Source organism: Microplitis mediator, chromosome 6, assembly GCF_029852145.1.
Source record: "Microplitis mediator isolate UGA2020A chromosome 6, iyMicMedi2.1, whole genome shotgun sequence".
Lineage (NCBI taxonomy): Eukaryota > Metazoa > Arthropoda > Insecta > Hymenoptera > Braconidae > Microplitis > Microplitis mediator.
Genome location: NC_079974.1, coordinates 16,316,745 through 16,338,118, shown reverse-complemented (window position 1 = coordinate 16,338,118; position 21,374 = coordinate 16,316,745). Strand labels below are relative to the sequence as shown.

The window sequence follows — 21,374 nt, the reverse complement described above, 5'->3', positions numbered from 1 at the left end:
TACAAATAAACAGTTCAGTGAGACATTGGTCTGTCAAAGTGAAATGGAAGAGAAATCCTAGTGTGGTCTCATGGTCTGTGTCGGTGTCGGTGGTAGTGCCATAGTTAATTCTCAGAGACCAGAGACGCAGTCGGGTTAAGATCGAACACGATAAACTTTAAAAAAAAATCTTTTTATTCGTTAGTATTAATTTATATATTTATTTTATAGTATTTTTTTATTTGATGTAATTGTCAAGTGTGCGCGAGGTGAGTGTGCGCGACAATAAAATACTAGAGACGTCTCCTTTTTTTTTTTCACTCTGGTATGGAATAGCACCAGGATACCGTTGGATCGTTGACGTATACACTGAGAGTAAAATAATTACTACGACCGTTTACTTATATATTTAATTGTGTTGTGAGTTTACAATAATAATAATAATAATAATAATAATAGTATTTGTAGGATAGATATTTTATTGATAACATTTTACAAGACAGTACTTGATTTTGAATTTATACAAACGCATTGATAACGTGATGTCTTGATAACAAATTATAAAATTATTTTAAATAATTACTTAATAATTATACAGTTGAGATAAATAAATATTGGAGCATCAAAGCTGTATACAGAAGACATATTGAGGTGAGTGTTTTTGTTGTAACCAGAAGATGCTGGTTTTTTTTTATTTTTTATTTTATTGTAGGATCTTGTCCTTGAAAGTAAATTTCTTTGTACTCATTTGCATTTTTTGTTATAATAATTTAAAATTTTTTAAATTTATTTTTTTTTTTAAATTTAGTTTTTTGAAATTTAATCAACTGGTGGCAATAAACAATTATTAATATTCTTACAATTGTTTATTGTTGAAGTTGTGGTTGAGTATTTTGACGTCTATGAATTATTTTTAACAAACATTTGATCCTTGTAAGGATAACCTCAATATTTAATTTCCTTTGCGCTGTACGCTGAAAAATTTTTATTTTATTTTTTAATTTAAATTTAATTATAATTCGATGCACCAATCATATTGATTTATTAACGAGTGACGTAATTTTATTACCTTGAGCATGTAAATTTAATTAATAATTATTAATAATGAATTAATGGTTTATTTTTTAATTAATAATTAAATTCGTATTTCATTGTATGGTTTAATATTACTGTGTGTGTACTTTTGTTTTTTTTTTTACAGTATTATCTAAGAGTAATTATAGCAGTAAGGTGTGTTACTTAACATTGTTAGCTTTTATTTGTCGTTATATATAAGAGTATTAACGATGAATAAACGGATTACTGCTTGTTTTTCTACATGAAGCCAGAGTTTTAAATAATAATAATAATAATAATAAAGAATACGTATTACCTTTTGTTGTCATCGGTGTCTTCACTATTTATGTAAGACTTTTATAATTGAAAAAAAAGCGATAAAAGATTATTTTCTATTGAAGAAAAATATTACGGATTTTTTTTATCAAACATGATAAAGTTTTTTTTCTTTACATGTTAAAAGTCTTGAAGCAGTAGGAAATGTAAATGTTGTATTAATTACCCGGCTATTAGAGTGATTATTTTTATTACTAGACGTATTTTCAAAGAATCTTATTAAATATTAGGTAGTTTGTTTTCATAATTATTTATTTTATTTGTTTGTTTGTTTATATTTTATTATCAAGTATTATATTTTATTTTAGAATATATATTAGTTGACTATCATGAATTTTAAATTGTCAACATCCTGTTTCTTTTTCTCGCCCACGTGACTCTACAAAAGATAGTGATAATTGTCGTCTTGTTATCATACATATATATATCTATATATATATTAATATATTATACATGTAGGGTGTTTCAAAAAAAACTTTTTTTTTCAGGTCTTGTGGTCTTAAAAGTTAGTCTGAGATATAAAAAAATTCTCCTAAAAGAGCAGCTCGAAATCTCAATCCTACTAAGAGCCCAACGAATATTCATCTTCCTATTTGAGTTACACGTGAAAAAATTTGTTTTTTTGTTTTTTATAAATAAAAGTATTGAAAAAATTTTGTTTCAAAATCGAAGTACATGGTCTTGTAGGAAATTTAATACTCTACAAAAAAGTTCCTGAGTGTTTTCTTTGTACAACTAAAAAAAAATTTATGAAGCTTGAAACAATAGTGAATTGAAAAACTTAACGTATACACAGTTTTAAAGCTTATTACCGGATTTTGTTGCATGTACATGTTTAAACGGTGAATCTATATATTATGTATTGTCAGTCAGGTGTTTTAAAAAGATTTCTGAGATCTTACTTATTTTCCGTATAAACTTCGAAAGTAAAATATTATTTCTTAAGAAAAATTGTAAAGTAATTGTTGATAATACAATAAGTAAAATGAATTAAACAAGTTATTGCAAAATATATCAGTTTAAAATTAAGATGCATTGCACATTCAAGCAAGAAAAAATCTAAATTTCTGTCAAAAAACTGTTTAATATATAATAAAAATACGAGGGAATACTATTTATTATAGTTTAAAGCTCCATAACTTTTTTTTTGTTAGTTGTACGAATAAGAAAACACTCGGAAACTTTTTTGTAGAGAATTTAATTTCCTACAAGACCATGTACTTGTATTTTTTTTTTTTAATTTTTTCAATACTTTTATTTTTAAAAAACAAAAAAAAATATTTTTACATGTAATTTATATGGGAAAATGAATATTCGTTGAGTTCTTAGTAATATTGAGATTTTGAGCTGCTCTTTGGGAGGATTTTTTTGATACTTCAAACCAGCTTGTAACACCCTAATGTATATATATATATATATATATATATATATATATATATATATATATATATATATTGTAAATTTATGTTTGTATGAATATATATATTGTAAATTTATGTTTGTATGAATATAATTAGTTTTAGAAAATAATTACTTTAGTACTTCGTTCAAATTAGTAATCATGAAGTTAGTTTATTTATACAGTTGACCGAGTGACCGGGCAAATAAGTATTAGTGTCTGTATCGAAACTTGGCACTAAGAAACTATGATTCATCTATAAAACTATTCAAGAATCTTCATTTATCTTATTTAATATATTTATAAATTATTTAGTACATTACTTGCAATACGCAGCCACTAGGTGAATGCTCGAGTATTATTAGAAAATTTATTTAATATCTTTTAAATTAAATTATTTCCTGAATCAAGTGACCATTAAATATTAAATAAAAAATTGTTTAAAAAAATCAGCTGCTCAACTTCAAAATCCAATAAAAGTCAATTCTTATTGTGTTTTAAATTTGATTTATAAAAGAACAGGTCATACGGAGCTTAAAAAAGAATTTTTATTTTTCGATAAAGGGTATTTTAATAACCCGATGAAAAAAGATTTTATACAACTGTATAAAATTATATGCAAAAAATGGCCCGATCCAATTGCAATATATAGAATTGTATATAATTATATAGAATTGTATACAATTTGTATAGAATTGTATACAATTTCTATACAATTTGCATACAATTGGATCGGGCCATTTTTTCCATCCAATTTATATATAATTATATATAGTCTATATATAATTGTATAAAATCTTTTTTCATCGGGAATTTAAAAAAGGGGAGAGACAATACGCAAAAGACGTTTTATTGTAAAAAATAAGAAGCTTTAAAAAATTTTGTTTTTTCTACTCTCTTAAAACGAATCAGTGAAAAGTACTTCAATCAGTGAATGTTTACTGCATAAATAGTCCCAAGTATATCACTGATTCAATTAGTGATATACTTGGGACTGATTTGCAGTGAGTATTCTCTGATTTGTGGTATTTTTCATTGATTCATTTTAAGAGAGTAGGTTTTGAAATAAAGCAAATGAAATGCATGGGCATTTTTCATTACACAGTAAAAAATATTGTGTATTTGTGTCGAAAACGGTTTGTGTTACATAAAAAATGTGTTATACACTCTTTATTAACACATTTTGTGTGTTACTGTAGAATTCTTTGCGCCCTCTTGTGGCGATATTTCAACATAATCTTTGTGTTAAAAAGGGGTTACACAAAGTTTGTGTCGAAATTTCAACACAAATTTTGTGTCAACCGTTTTTAACACACAAACTGTGTTGATTTTACACAATATTTTTTACTGTGTAATCATTTAAAATTATTAAAATAATGTTTACGGTATTTTGTCCACTCTGCATTTTTTAAAAACTTATTATTATTATTATTATTATTATTAATTGCCAAATTTTGCTAAAAAGTAAACAGCCGACACCTCTTTCGTAAAATTGCAAAAACGCAGCGAAGCACGGACCTACATTTGCCTTAACGCGACCCAAGATATTGCCAAAATGACCGACCAATGACTAGGCTACACAGGAAATCAAACGTCATTTTCCACCAATGATATTAATTAATTATTCTTTATCAAAAGTTTTATTACACATATAAAAACACCTGAGCACTATAGCTCAGGGTCTTAGTCATCATTGAGCAAAGCCATTAACTCTGTATCCTTTGAACCGCGTGAACTGGTCGTTGTCAAGTCCGTATATCGTTTGCATATATCCGTCTTAAAACGCGAGGCAAAGGGTAGGTTGTACTACGATAGTTGTACTAGGGAAGTAATCTGTACCTTTGGGTCATTTTACTTTGAAGTGGTATTTATCTGTCGTATTACAACTTCTAGATCCAGTAACTTTTATTATTTAAGATAATATTTTACAGTAAGTGCTAGGCTGACCAATTTTTCCCGTTGTGTCATAAATAGTCGTGTAGTCGAAACAATTAAAGACACATAACTTTGCTGAACCGGAAAATTTCATTGATTATAATCATGTGTATAAAAATTACTATATAATATAGTGTATCAAACGTAATTATATAAAGGATTTAACTGACCTACTGGTGAATTCTTCATTCAAAAATAGTATAAGTCTCCATCCAACCTCACTCTAAGTCAACTTCGTAATAGAAGTAGGGAGAACACCGGAGTTAAGGAAAAGATCGAGTCTCCAAACGAGGGAGATCGACTAAGGTAAAGTGAGTGATAGACCATCTTATCTAAGCGAATCCTTAATAAAAACTATAAATCTCTTCGAAGATTTGTGGAACATCTCTTCGAAACGAACCCATTAAATAAGTAAACGAAAAAAGATTCATTTTCTTCTCGTGATTTTTCATATCGTTAGTCCGGACCTCCCTCCGATCGACCTTTTATCGCTACAAAAAAGATCTTATCTCTATTCTATTTCCGGACTTAACAACGATAAAATTTTTAAATGTATCAAAAATATTTAATACACACATGTATATAAAAAAAATATATAGTCGGATTATAACCATGGCGCGAAATTCAACTTTGTTTATAAATTTGAATTAAATTTAATTCTTAACAATGATACAGTTAAAAAAATTAAAACTGTAAAAAAAAAAGTTCGAGTAAAAACCTTTTTTTTAAACTAAATTTACAAAATAATAATTTCAATTCATAATAAAGATACGACTGTCACCAACTTTTTTTAATAATTTTAATAATCATTTATTTAAAATATTTTTTTAACTTTGTTGATGATTTATAAGTGAAACAAATATACATAAAACATAATAAACATTTAAAAATGTTTTATTTTTTATTATTTAATAATTAAAATAAAGTTTGAGGTCTCTATAATGTCTGATAAGTCAAACTTTTCTGATCGAATTAAATAACTTAATTATAATGTAATGTAATCGAAATTTATGTACAATAACGTATTAGCACATGCGTTGTGTGTACACATACACCTTTAATATATATATACAGACATAATGATTTATATATGTGTGATTGATTACACACGTGGGAGGTTTACATTCAATAAAGACAATGCTCGCGATTATGTCATGTCAGAAGTAATATATATCTTACTCATGTGTGAAAAAAAAAAAAGTATAAATAAATAAAATATCAGTATATTTTATCAGTTCCGTAACGTCATGTGAAAGTATTTTCATTCATTACTTTACAGAAATTTACGATAGATATTTTTGATTAAATTTTTTTTATAATCTAATTAGATTTATTTCATTAAATTAATATTAATTATAAATTAATATTTGTACACATTAAATTTATTTATAAAATTTTTTTATATCGTTATTGTGTAAGATATTTTTTATTAACAAAATTATAATAACAAATTAAAATTTATACTTATTAATTAAAATTAATAACAATTTTTATGAATTATTGATAAATAATTATTTTATATGTATTTACAAAAAAATTACTCATTTAAAAATGTAAAAACTAAAATAAGTGTCGTATTTATAGTCCGATGACATTCGAACACTTTAACAATAGACGTTTTTGTTATTATTTTATTTATTTTATATTTAAATCCAGTAATTATTTAACTTTAATTAATTAGTCAATACATATTTTAGCAGGCGTAATTAAAATATTATTTATAAACAGCTTTAAATTATTTTTATATCACTGAGGTATATTTTTATTCGTTAGCATTAAATCAAATACTTGAATATCTGTTAATTAATAATTGTAGCATCAATTATTCGTTAATTATAATGAATAATTTAAATAATAATGTTCATTAGCACGAGTAATATCTATTCAATATTGAGTAAGTTTTATCCCCGAGTTAATATTTAGTTAAATTATTAATTATCATATCACGAAATTTAATTTCATAGATATATAATTTTTTAAATATTCAAAAGTCAAGTGCCTGATAATTTAAATATTTATTTTGTTATTTAAATTGTATTTTCAAACATATCCATCACCCGCGAGTTTTATCGCAGCTTCATAAGGCGGCAATCCATCATCTTCTTTATCATCTTTATCATTTTCATTTTTTTCTTTTTCAACTTGATAAATAGTATCGTCTGGTATTACAGGATCATCTTTCTGACTTGGTGACGGTAAATTTTGTAAATTAAATATAAGACTCTCATATGCTGGTGGTGGCCCAGGTGTTCCTGGGCATGTTGGTAGTGATGTTAATTCTTCATTCATACGATCGATCCAATCTTCATATCGTTGCTCGTCAAACTCTCGGTCCTTTTAAATAATATACATTATAAATATATAATTTAATAATTTATGATAAATAATTACACAGAGAAAAATGGGCTTAAGAAATGTACGAATTTTTATTATGCTGTCGACCAAACTTGAAACAGGAAGTTGACCCATATAACAATCTTTTTCAATTCTTGAGCAAGTCTGCTCTCAAGATTGATAGGTGCTAGTATCTTTTTCTACGTATGTCTTGCTGCAGATACTTATGACCAGATTTAAATTGCAAGTCTAGTGCAAGACTTACACAAGAAATTCGTGCCAGATTATAAATCAATTCTGGGGCAAGCCATGCGTAAGTACCTACGGTAAGTTACTGGTGCAAGAAATGCGTCAAACACTTTTTCATTGCATCGTGTTCAAGATGTCTTAAATATTCTTGCGTACGATACCATGAGCAAGACATACACAAATCTTGACATAGGTTTCTACATACACGATCTTGCGAAAGACACATACGTATATGGAAAAAAATGAACTATATAAATTGAGAATGACAAGTAATATAATGATAAAGTGATCAGTAAATACCACCATTCTAAATAGTTATTTTTTCATTTATGATTAAAACGTGAATACTTACAGGATAAGTATGAAAATTTATTGTCTATGCGAGAAAAATTATTATTTGAACTTTAAAAATCGTAACTGATACTTAGAAAATAGACGACACGTATTATAAAATTTACTATTTGAATGTTGAAATTCCCCATATTGACAACCGAGTTCCGGGTTACAATTTCAAATAGTAATTTTTAAAGTTTATTTTTTTCCGTGTAGAAAAAGACACTAGCAGCTAGGGGTCTTGCACAAGATACTTACTCCAGAATCTTGCTCAAACACGTGCTACTACACTCAGAAAATTAAGTGATTCTGTTTATTATGATAAATTTTTACTTCCACACTACGAAATTTTTAATTCCAATCATTTAGAAAGATTGAAACTTTTTTCAATGCAACAATAGTTAGTGTTATAATTTTTTTTAATAAAATTAATAATTATTGGATGTTAACTGCTGCAATAAATTTCGTAACAGTTACTATCAGGATGGTTACAGTTACCATCAGGTTGATAACAGTTACTATCAGGATGGTAATATTTACTATCAGGATGAAAATATTTACTTCTGCAATAATTTTCGTAACAGTTACTATCAGGATGGTAACAATTATAATTTCTGATGGTAACTGTTATCATCTGGATTATAAATATAACTATTTAGCATAATAATAATAATAATAATAATTAACTCTAGTTAACATACAGGATTGTGACAATTATTATAAATATGGTGAATATTACAATCTAGATGATTTATACAATCATCTAGATAATATTCACTACTATCGGATTGATGGTAGAAATTTTACCATAACTAGATAAAAGTTTCTATTATTTAATTTTCTGAGTGTAGGGTGAGTATCCAAAAAATTATTATTCTACACTTCAAAAAATATTATACACTTAAAACTTATTGATAAATATTAATGAATATCATTCGTCTAAATTAGGAATTACAGTAGAAAATAAAAAATTTTTAGAGGCTCATAATAATAATTATAGTGCAGCATAATAATTTTTTGGCAACAGCTTCCTGTTTTAAGTTTGGTCGATAGCACAATAAAAATTCGTACATTTTTTGTCTCCATTTTTCTCCGTGTAGTATTAAAAAATTTATTACAGTATATGAGTTAGTTGTAAAAACTTGAAGACTTTGAACATCTGGTTCTGCTACAGCATATTCCGTGCGTTCTTGTTGACGAGTTTTTTCCGAATTTCTCAGACAGCAATAACATGCAAGCACTGCAGCCATCAAAGCTCCCATAAGGACTGCTCTAAAAAAATCAATTGAATGTTATTTCATTTTTGAAATTTATTTTATCAAAGGTCATTTTATAAACTGAACGTTAGTCAGTAACAGCTCAACAATTTAAAGTTAACTTTATTGTCAAAATTTTCTAATATTAATTTGTAAAATAATTTTGTAACTCTAAAGTAAAAAAATTCAAAAGTTTTGCTAAAATATTATTTTTATTTAATTAATAATAATACCCTTGGATAAAAACGTTGTTGTGTAAATCAACTCCAAACATTCCAACATCTCCGTTAGCCGACATATTATGTCCTAGAAGACATGGATCATTATCATTATTAGGAGTAGTACCATTTAATTGGTTTGATTTAATAGCTGCCAAAACAGCAAGCCTTCTTATTGTCATTCTATTCACTCTCAATTTATTACTTTTAAATATTTTTTACCAAATAAACGATCCTGCCGGTTTTTATATTCAGTTCGTTAAATCCTTCCGTCAGTCTATTTGACTTTACCAGAAGGATTTTTAGATTTTTTTACACCCGTCCGAGCACTGCAATCAAAAATAATTTTATTACTCAATTTGCTTTTACATAATTATTTATATACATATATATTAGGGTGCTTGAAAAAAAACAAATCGCTTTTTTCTATTTTCCAGAATAACATGGAAAAAAATTTTTGCTTCTGATTTTTATAACTAGTTAACGATGCGTCGTAGAAGAAATCCGCAGATACATTTTTTGTAGGGAATCGAATGCTCTACAAAAAAAGTATCTTATTATTTTTTGATAATTTCATCTGTTCAAAAGTTATTTGAGCTGCAAGTCAAATTTATGTAAATTTTGAGATATTTTTACTTGTCCAGCCAAACTATCAGACTTATCACAAAATGTCGTTGGATCTTTTTTGTAGGCAATTTTATTCTTTACAAATTATCATTTATAAAGTTTTTAAAAATTCCGCATTGTTTCATAATTATTTTCGTTTTAATGTCAAGCTCTTAAAATCGATCAGAACACTACTTTTTTTAAGAGCTTAACATTAAAATATATGTATATATATATATATAAATTTTGTTGTTGTAATTAAAAAATTGAATACTTTACTATTTTTTTAAATTTTTATTTCTAATTACAGAAGCCGAGGATCCTCGTGAATGATTTCGTTGACTAGGAACGATTGACAGGTGAATAATACTACTGTTACTGTCAGTATAAATGACATAAATGTAGTGCGTGAAAAAGCAAGTAAGAAATAAAGGAAGGAAAGAAAAAGAAAAATGATGAAATATTCAAAAGAAGACCCCTAGCTTTCATCGATTACACTTACATTATTATATTACTATTACTTCTATACACAACACACTAACTGTCATCAACACTCGCTCAACATACACTCTTTTTAAATCTAATGGCTCTGTACATCTAGCTTGTTTATCACTTATCATTCAAACACACGTTAATGTGATCAAAGCTATGAAAGTGTCACAAATAATATGGAGAAACTTTTTTACAAGGTAAATTTATTCTAACACATATTATTTTTTTTAAATTTAAAACAAAAACTACTTACTTTTATCATTAACAACATATTCATTTTTATCTACTGCACTATTTATTTGTTTTCATTATCATTTTTTATTATTATTGTTCTCTTTAACATTTAAAATTTATGTTTAACACCAGGACATTGTTAAATTAACACTTAAAAAAAAAAATAAAACACATTATCGGTGGATTTAAATGAGTGCATGTAAATTCAAGAGAATTCATCATCATCTTCCTCATTATACTTCATCATGTCAAGACAATTTCATCTAAAGATTTGTACACGAACTCATCATAATTAAATGTCAAATTAATATTAATTATTACTGTTTTCATTGTAATAACAATCTCTCATACAATAATATAACCACTAGTATATGACTTTGTTAGTTTTGCAATAGTGTTGATATTAAAAATATAAAAAAATAATAAAATTTCACTGACGCCTCTGAATTTAGTGTTAATGATTAACGGTGATGATAAAAATAAGGACACAACAAAAAAAAGTAAGAGGTCAAGTTCGGGTGATATATGTTGATAATATAAGTTAACTCTGGTCTCAACTACTGTGGTCATTGCGCGTTGCCTGGCTACAAGTAACACTACTTCATACAAAACATATATAAAAGTCATACAACAACCAACCAAACTTGTTCGTTTACTTGCGTCATTCTTACTTACTATTTCACATCATCCCCTCTTCTTGAATCAACCCTAATTATGTTTTATTTCATCCACCAATAATCATTACTTAATTAATTGATAATAATCATTTTTATTATCATCATTATCGGAATTTTATTTTTTAATTCAATCAACATTATTGTTTTTTTATTTCATTATATCAATAGTCTTAATTAAAATTATAGTAATGATAAGACGTAAATTTTATTACTTTAGTCTATTCTCAGATAATCGATTGTTTCTATAACGCAAACTTATGAATTTAATATTATTATTAAACTTGAACTATTTTATCATATGTTTATATAATTTTTTTATTTAATTGATCAGCTGTCATATAAAATAATTGTTATTTAAAATATATTTAATAAATTAATTTGCTTACATAGAACAATAAGAAAAAAAAAATATATATATATATAAATATATATATTAAAATAAGAACGATTTGAAAATTAATTTACTAGTAAGTAGAAATAATAAATAAAATCAAAGAATTGTTTTATATATCTAGTATTTAATAACATAGTTAACTACCGAGAGAGAAAAAAAATTGATCAATAATGAATCGACTAATGTTTACGAGGAAATATAGTCACGCAAGTTGAATAATATGCTTTTGTGCATAAAAAAGTGAGGGCTTGCGGGTTTAAATAAGAAAATATATTTTTAATTTTACTACATTACACTGTAAAAAATCAGGAGTGAATTCAGAGTGATTACGGATTTTATTTTAAGGGGGACCACTAGTGTGACCGCCTGAAAAAAAGATGATTTTTATGAATTTTTTTTAAAGAAAACTACTGCATGGAATGTATTAATATTTTAAAGATACATTTGTGGATACATAGTGAATACAAGATAAAATTTTTGGACGAACAATTTCAAAATTCAGCGAGTTATTCACAATCTCCCAATGCTAAAAAAAAAAGTTCTCCAACTGCTGCAGTTGTAGCGACCTTCACGGTGCTTGAAATTAAAAAAACCAAAAAGTTTATTAAACGAGAAGGTATTTCCCGTACCATGACCCTCGGGCCAAGAAAAAAATTGAAAATTAACAAAACGGAGTTGTAAAAAACAAATTCAATTTTCAAATTTCGCGAAAATTTCATGATTTTTGGCCTGCCAAAATTACATTTTTAATTCGATCGAAAAACTGGAGATTCATGGTACGTAGAAACATGTATAAAAGAAGCTGGATTTCAAATCAAATTGATCGGATGATTTGTCTTCGAATTATAGATGCAGCAAATTTGAAAAATGTATTTTCGAGAACCGATAAGCGGTAGCTCTTTAGATGGCTATAACTCAAAAAAACTATCCGAGATATCCCTGGTGGAAATTTTTCAGACTTTTCTCTGAAAAACTCTAAAAAAATCTTTAGAACTTTAGAACTGAGTTTTTCAGGGAAAATTCCAAAAAATTTTCACCAGGGATGCACTTGAAATGGTAGTATGTTAGTTTTTAAGGTATAGACTATCGAAATATGCAAAAAAAAGAAAACTGATTTTTTCAAAATTTCACAGTAGTGGTCCCCCTTAATCCGAATTCACTTCGTGTACGGAGTAAATAGGGAATTTGTTTTTTTACCGAAGTAATTTGAATTTTATTTAAATCCGCATTTACTCAAATTCGGAGTTTAAATTTAAAAATAAACAGCCGCCCGCTCCGCACTAACTCCGGATTTAATCTGCGTTTACCCCCAAATTTTTTTTAGTGTATTATTAATGAAATTTAGATTTATTTATTAATTAAGTAACACATTACTATTTTTGTTTTGTTAAAAAATAGATTGGGAAGAATGGTAGGGGGACTTCCTAGCGGATGGATGAGGAAAGTTCTTCTTTTCCTCGTCCTTATTACTGGAATCCTACTGATTGCAATGTATGCTCATGCACCACCACTGGTATCGCTTCAACCTTTTGCTCCCAGAAGGTAAATTAAATTAAAATATATTAATAATAAATAAATTGTTTAAATAATTATAAATTTATAAAATAATTATTCCGGAAAATTTCTAAGTATTTAAAAAAAAATTATTGTAAAAAAATTTTGCATGCCAACAATTTTATCTATTCATTCGACTACAATATAGTATGAAGCAGTTATCAATGCTATCAATTGTCAAACCGTTTGATAATTTAACAGTTCAATATTTGAGGTATGAATTACGAAATCATTTAAATAAAAACAGGTAAACAGTTAGAAAACAAAAACGGCTGTTGTTTTAAAAGCATTCGATAAATTATTTGTAGAAGTTTGTATTTTATTTATATAAATTAATGCTTGATATCGCTTTAAAATTATTATTTATTGTTTATTATTTTATCATTTATTGTTTCAATCATTTATTTTAATGATTACAAAATTTTATCGTGCAGAACCTTCAATACTCCGTGGTCGTGGGTCTGTGTAGCTGGAAGATGTGAAAGACGTGCAGTAAAAACATCCCAACGATCTTTAGGATCTTGCACAGCAACTTGCGGTGGAAATAGTAGATTGCTGTGGCCAAAACCAACAGGTGATGTGGTACTTGGTGAAGATAGTGTGATGTTAAGTTCTCAGCAAATCGAATTTGTTACTATCAGTACGAGTGACCATGATGTCAAAAATTCACTCGAACATGCCAAAGATATTTTTATTGGTAATTTTTTTTTTAAATAATTAATTTAACCCATAAAGGTTACAAAGGGTCCAAAAGACTCCAGGCAATTTTAAACTAAATTTGTGTATCTAATTTTTTTAATTTTAAACTTCAATATCTCAATAGCTATTCAGTTTAAAAAAAGAACCACAAAATAATTTTTGTCTCGAAAATTTAGCGCCACAGAAAAGATCTCTAGCAAATTTTTCGGATTACTAATTATTTGCAGGGATATTTGCAAAAAACCAACACATATTTTTTTTTTTTTAATAATTCTTAAAATTTCAATGGAAAATTTTTTACTTGATTTACTAAAATAAATTAATTTTTTTATATTAATTCCTTGCCAAAATAAATTTATTCCTCAATAATTCACTAAAAGCTTTAGTTAAAAATTAAAAAAGTTAAATCTATTTTTTAATTCAAATAAAAATTTATGATTAAAATCAATGCCAGCTTTTAAAAGAATATTTTAAAAATACATCTGTCGAATTTTACGTAAAAATATTGATCAGTTTTACTATTACAATTGACCAAAAGCACGGGGTCCAATGTGACTGATATTTGTACCGGAAGTGTGACCATTAAGGGTTAATAACTTAAAGAAATGATAAATTACTAGAATGTATTTAAAAATTTTCGTTATTATTTTTAGGAAACATTAGAAATTTAGAAAAAACTCCAACTTCAAAAGGACAATCGACCATCGATAGTTTTGTGATATATTTAAGTGCAGGTGACGGACGCGAAACAAAACTAATGTTAGATACCGATGAGTCATACAGACTTGAAGTTAAAATGAATAATAAAAATCTTGAGGGAAGAATAACAGCAAATAGTTATCACGGAGTACGACATGGTCTAGAAACGTTGAGTCAATTGTTCTGGTGGGACGAGATAGCGGGAAAACAAGGAGGACTTCGAGTTCTTTCAAACGTCTATGTCACCGACAAACCCGCATTTCACTATCGCGGATTGTTGATCGATACTGGTAGACAATTTTTTTCAATTGAACAATTAAAGCGAGTTGTCGATGGTATGGCAGCATCAAAACTTAATACTTTTCACTGGCATCTGACAGACTCACAAAGTTTTCCATTTGATTCAACAAATTTTCCCCAAATGGCACGATGGGGAGCTTACAGTGCTGAAGAAACTTATTCACCAGGTGATATTAAAGATCTTGTAGATTACGCAAGAATACGAGGAATAAGAATCATCGTCGAGATTGATAGTCCAGCTCACGCTGGTGCTGGATGGCAGTGGGGTCCAGAGCATGGGTTGGGCGAATTAGCTCTGTGCGTTGATCAGGAACCTTGGTCGTCTTATTGCGGTGAACCCAACTGCGGACAATTGAATCCTATCAACAAACACACTTATAAAATAATTGAAGAACTTTATAAAGAATTATTAGATATTACGGAAGTACGTGATATTATACATCTCGGTGGAGATGAAGTCAATCTTGATTGTTGGGCGCAGTACAGTAATATCACACAAGCAATGCAAGCACAAAATTTCACAGACCTTCATTCACTGTGGGCTGACTTTGAGGGTAAAATTTACCAACGAATCGTTCATGCTAATCATGACAAAACACCCAAAGCTGCTATTTATTGGAGTTCGCCGTTGACTAAACGTCCGTGGATTACTTCACAACCATTTGATCCGAAGTTACACGTCATACAGTCCTGGGGCGGCAGCACTTGGCCGGAGACTGGTGATCTTTTGGAAGATGGATTCAGGGTGATTTTGTCGCATGTCGATGCGTGGTATTTAGACTGTGGGTTCGGTAAATGGAGAGAAACTGGCGAAGCCGCGTGTGGAGAATATCGCACGTGGCAAACTGTTTACAATCATCGACCTTGGAGAGATTATCCGTCCTCGATACATTTAATAATGGGGGGTGAAGCGGCACTTTGGAGCGAACAAATTGGACAGGCTTCACTTGGACCTCGACTATGGCCCAGAGCTTCGGCGTTTGCTGAAAGATTATGGTAAATTTATTAATTATCATTTGATTTAATTTAATATTTTTTTCAACATACCTGCGACGAAAGTTTAAATTCTTGCCCTGTTTAGAGGGAAGAAAGTCGTTCTTTTTTTTTATAAGAATAATAAATGATAAAAATTAGCGCATGTGCCAGTTTTCCCACAAACAGAGGCAAAAATTTCAACTTTTAGGAGCAGATCTGCTGAAAAATTGTAGACACACCAAGAATGTCCTACTTTTCTCTCTTGGTGTGTAATATACTATTCACGATACCAGCATCGAAACATCGAGTTTCAATGTCTCTACAGCCAATTAAAAGAAGCTAATTTCAGTCCAATCCCGCAAATGAATATTAGCGAACGCGTAAATTGTGAATGCCTTCAGTCATCGGGCAGAAACAAACTTTTTTCGTCTCTTGGGAACAAACAAAAAATGTTTCTACCCACTGACTGAACGCTTTCGTAATTTAAACTGATACTTGTCATTTGTTTTAATAGTAATTTCAAACCATTAATTTTATTTACGTAAACGCCAGTTCTGACTGTGATTAAGTTTTATAAAAATTAGTGTGAATAATAAATAGTGTTTATAGTTTCTGCTTAATTATAAATTGCAAATGACAATTTACGCTTACGCTACTAGTTGATGACACCATTGATCTTAAATTAACTTGTTTCTGACTGGCTGCTGACACTGAAACTTTAAGTTCTAATGCAGGTAATCATGAAAAATCTAGTGCGTAACTCAGGATGAAACACCATTTCAGACTGCGGGTGATGGCAGCCAACCTTACCCTGGTCTGAAACTGTTTTGTTTTATTCAGTGTCACACAATATACTATTTATTTATTTTTTTTCTTAGGAGTGATCCACCGGGTTCAGGATATGTCACTGAAGAAACTGTTTACACAAGATTAGCTGCTCATATTGATCTCTTACAGACACGTGGTCTTAAAACTGAAGCAATGTGGCCGCAATGGTGCAGTCATAATCCTGGTAAATGTCTCTGACCGCGTTTAAAATAAAATAAATATCTTTTATGTAGAGTTATTGGTAATTTTAAGTGTAAAAAAAAACACTTAATGTAAAAAAAAAATTCGTAATTTCATAAGCGGTAAATTTTTTTAAACGATAATTGTAAATAGTGAAACATAATATGATAATTTTTTATAATTCAGGCTGTTCAATTTGTAAATTGTTAATATATATAGTAAATTTATTTGTCATCGTGTGCTTAAATTAGAAAATCGCATCGAAATTTAAGCTTTGGTACACGAATTTAAGTATATTAGATAAATTTAAATTTAAATCAAGAACAAAAGTAAAATAAATAGTTGATTAAATTATAAAAGACATTTTAAATTTATTGTTAGTTTCTGTCATTGAGTCTGAGAACAAAATTGTAGATTTTTATACATAAAAAAAATGAAAAAAAAAATGAAATTAATAGTTAGATTAGAAGTATGTGGCCACATAAAGTTTTTTATCAATAAATATTTAATAGGTATTTTCTTTTTTATTGATAAAGATCTTTATTTAAAGTACATTAAAGGACGTACATAATTTTCTTAATAGTTAAAGTTATTATTATTCAGATTTATAGTTGAAAATTTTTAAGTTTTTTTAAAAAAAAATCGAACACAATATATCAATGGTTGTTATTTACTATCAAATGTAAATGTTTTGGCGATAAATTCAGACTTTATCAAGTTCTAAAACAAATATTTATTTAGTTGTACATTAATAAAATATACGTCTTATACAAATATATGACGATAATACCTTGACTTGACACAGCCACTTGTTACACTAAAAAATTGGGAGTGATTACGGATTTTATTTAAATTCGAATTCACCGTCACTGAGAGTTCCGGAATTTAAAAAAAAATCACTCGACATACGGAGTAAATATGGGGTTTGTTTTTTTTAGCTGAGTGATTTCAGAGTGATTTCGATTTTATTTAAATCTGCATTCATTCCTAGCCGAGTTTTTAATATTAAATTAAACTCCCCTTCGGAGTGAATAAAAAAATCACAGTCATCTGCTCCGCATTCACTTCCGATTTACTCTACGTTCACTCTGCAAATTTTTGACAGTTTATCGAAGTATTAAATGCTAATTACTTATATGAAATTGCAGTCTGAAGTCAACGTTATTGTTATGATATATTTATATAAAATTTAGTATATTTTACTAATATATTGTCCTGTATTTTTTTTAAGAGCTTGATAAAATTTAAATTTGTAGATAAAATATTGCAACCTGACTTCCTGTGTTCAATTTTTCTTTAAAAGAAAAATTAAAAATTTTGAAATAGTATTATTTTGAGCGTGTGAAAGACAGTTTTTTTATATATAAATATAAATGATAATAAATAGCAAAAAAGTGAGATAATAAATTTTTTGCTCATAAATATTATATATCAAAACAAAGTATAAATATTAATTATTATTGTTGGCATTTTATTCTTAGTGCCTTTCCAAGACTAAGTTTTCTATTATTAAAATATAAATGAATTATGCAACAAAAATAATAATAAATATCAACGAAAAACTAATAATTTTAAAATGCCGTGAAAAAAATTAAAAGTTAAATTTGTAAAAAAAAAACAACAAAATGTAAAATTAAATTAATGTCAATAGTTAAATTTACGTGTGCAATTTTTCATGATAAAAAAATGCTGCTTAATTATTAAGTAAATGGAAAAACATAATAACCGAGTATTGATGAATGAACAAATCATAATAACAATTATAATAATTTAATAAGCAAAAATAAGTATTATAAAAAAAAAAGAAAAATTATATTAACTTACGATAAATTAAATTAATATTAATTAATAAATTGATTTTTTTTTTTAATTTATATTTGTTGAACTTAAAAGTGTAATATAGTGTATGATAAGATTACTTATGAGCGTTATTATAAAAATGTTATTTTAGATTTTTTTTTTGTTAATTTAATAATTATTTTTTGATAAATAAAATTTTTTTTATACAATAATTAAGGCCGAGATAACTTAATTTAAAAAATTCCATTACAAAGTAATGTATTAATTTATTAATTATTATTAAATAATTATTTGTTGTAAGTTTATATAATTATATTATTTAATTGAGTTGTATAATTGGGTTGTATTTTTCTGAATGAATTTTTTTTTCTTAAATAAATAGGGTAGAGGTAACTTTTATGGTCACTTGAGGCCCAGTTTTGGATACTCAAAAAAATTAACTAAAATAATTTGTAAGAAATGCAATGACAGTTAATGTTGAAAAAGTGTTGACTATTCTGAACATCAAAATGTGACACATTGATACATTTTTTTAAACGATTTTTAAACTTAAAAAAAATACCCAAGTAGCATAGAGAGAATTTTAAGATGTCATAAAGATTTCTTTCAAAAGGACAACAATTTTTTTTTGTCTCAAAGCCAAGTTTGTTTGTATAAATAAGACCTACAGATATTGGCCCTATAAGTCACAGGAAATTTGTCTTCTGTTTTCCGTCCTAAAAAAATCATTTCAATTAAAAAATCGTTTGAATGACTTATTTTACCATTATTTGTAATTTACTTTTTGTCGTCACTTTTGTAAAGTCTTTTAAGCAGATATTTTTTTGATGACATAAATTTCTGATCATTTTGTCAACATTTTGGTGCTTTATCGATAAGTCAAAAAACAGCCGCAAAACTTTTATCTTATAGTTATCACAAAGCCAAGCATGCTACTTGGGTACAAAGAAAAAAACTATTGACTTAATACTCTAAATTAACTTTTTTCGACTGTTTTGTAAACTTTTTTTAACTCTTCATTAAAAGTGCAAGGTTTAAAAAAAATTTTCAGTGCAACATACGTTCAGAAAAAGCTGATATTGAACTATTTCTGAACTTTTTTTTTTTATCATATCTTAATAATATTAGAATATTCATTGATTGCTCACTTGAATTTTCAAAAGTTTAAAAAATGTTCAAAGAAAATTCGTCGTGTCACGTTTTGAATTTTAGAATATTGTCCGGCTTTTTAACAATTTTTTTTACACGGGACGTTCAAAGATACTTGAATTACACTGTAGAGCAATGAAAATTTAAAAAAAATTTAATTTTTAATCAAAGCAAAGTACTAAGTGCCCATAAATGGTGCAGTGGCTTCAAACGGCACTTCTACCCCTTTATTAACAAATAAGTATAACAAAAAAAGATATACGTAGAATGTGATTAAGCTATTATTAAGCTACCTTTTATACCTGGATTAGACTTAGATAATTAAAAAAAAATGGCCTATTGATAATTATTATTAGATGATAAATAAATATTGTAATATAAATAATTATGAAGATGTGTACATTTGTATTTGTACATAAAATTCAAGAGTAACAATGACATGTACTTATGAATTTTTATTGATGTATTTATAGCACGTGGGAGAATAATAACAATTGATATTATTCATTATCGTGTTAATAATAGCAGTGATTAAATAAATATTATTAATTGCTGATTAATGCCATACGCCTGTCAATAAATAAAATTTATAATATAAAAGTACATTTAATTTAATAATAACTCTGAAAGAATCATAATAAGCGGTCATAATAAAAAAATTATTTGTACAAATTTTTTACTAACTTCGTAACACTAAATTATTTTATCATGCACGAAATAATTAATTATAATAATTCAATTATTAAATATGTTTATATTAGTTATATACAATTTTAAATTGCGGTGTTAAACATCGTACAGATATTATTGTAATCGTTAAAATTATAATTATCAATTAAAAATATCTGTTGAATCAAATAATTATGTGAATTATTAAAATTTTAAATTATAAATTGAATTTTAATAAAAAAAAATGTTTCTTAATGTATTAAATCCTTTATTATTTTTACCTTTTTTTATATTCATTATCTAATTCAATTTCATTTTTATTATTTTTCTTAGAATTTTATATATTTTTTGTAAAATTTTAAATTTGATAAACGGATTTTTTTCACGAGCCTGAAGTTAGCAGATAATTAACAATTTTCAGATTTTTTAACACATCAATTAAAAAATATTAAAATTAAAAATATGCGCATGTAGAAAATTAAAAAAGCCAAAGCTGAAATTTTTCGAATATGTTTTTTTATGTGTGAATGTAACAGACATCAGACAAATTAAAAATTATTAATAAATAGAGTAAAATAATTGATAAAATTTTTATAATTTATCTTTTTTAAAAAAATTCAAATATTATTTGACGTCGGTTAACTTAAGTATCACCTTTTGTATCATGGATTGGAATGCGTTAAAAAATTAAAATTCCAACTTTTTTTAAAATTAAATACAAAATTTTTGAAATATGATGTTACTGATTATTATTATAAATTATTTTGAAATACGCGCGCAAAGTTCTTTGAAAGTTTTTTGTGTTCGTTTTTTCATACTTTTTTTTAAATATGTAATTTGTTTATTTAGAAATAAAAAAAATTTAATCAATTATCTGCGGATTTAACCTTCACAAAATATATATACGCAGTTTATTGTATTTATAAAATTTAATTAATAGAGACTTATATTATATATGTAGATGAAATTTGAGAATTTTTTAAATATATTGCAATTATTATTTTTTTTTTTTATAGTTTTAAA

General features: G+C 26.8%; 2 protein-coding genes across 9 annotated transcripts; one reads left to right on the top strand and one right to left on the bottom strand.

Annotated features, from left to right (window-relative positions):
- Positions 1-28: 28 nt before the first annotated feature.
- On the top strand, positions 29-20,417 carry LOC130669462 (probable beta-hexosaminidase fdl). 4 transcript variants are annotated; one of them, XM_057472388.1, is made up of 7 exons: positions 29-399; positions 578-630; positions 10,012-10,060; positions 12,897-13,040; positions 13,487-13,749; positions 14,405-15,746; positions 16,604-20,417. In XM_057472388.1, exons 4-7 carry the CDS (start codon positions 12,907-12,909, stop codon positions 16,749-16,751), a joined length of 1,887 nt encoding a protein of 628 aa, XP_057328371.1. In that variant the 5' UTR covers positions 29-399; positions 578-630; positions 10,012-10,060; positions 12,897-12,906; the 3' UTR covers positions 16,752-20,417. The 4 variants fall into 4 exon arrangements, with proteins under 4 accessions (XP_057328371.1, XP_057328370.1, XP_057328372.1 ...); XM_057472387.1 differs by having other exon boundaries at positions 29-630; XM_057472389.1 differs by lacking the exons at positions 29-399; positions 578-630 and adding an exon at positions 4,502-5,011.
- Positions 6,323-11,099, bottom strand: LOC130669466 (uncharacterized). Of its 5 annotated transcripts, none has more exons than XM_057472398.1 (5): positions 10,447-11,099; positions 9,301-9,424; positions 9,111-9,183; positions 8,740-8,893; positions 6,323-7,039 (listed from the first exon to the last, which is right to left on the bottom strand). In XM_057472398.1, exons 3-5 carry the CDS (start codon positions 9,173-9,175, stop codon positions 6,746-6,748), a joined length of 513 nt encoding a protein of 170 aa, XP_057328381.1. In that variant the 5' UTR covers positions 9,176-9,183; positions 9,301-9,424; positions 10,447-11,099; the 3' UTR covers positions 6,323-6,745. The 5 variants fall into 5 exon arrangements, with proteins under 5 accessions (XP_057328381.1, XP_057328378.1, XP_057328379.1 ...); XM_057472395.1 differs by having other exon boundaries at positions 9,318-9,424; positions 10,447-11,095; XM_057472396.1 differs by lacking the exon at positions 10,447-11,099 and adding an exon at positions 9,981-10,079 and having other exon boundaries at positions 9,318-9,424.
- Positions 20,418-21,374: the final 957 nt, after the last annotated feature.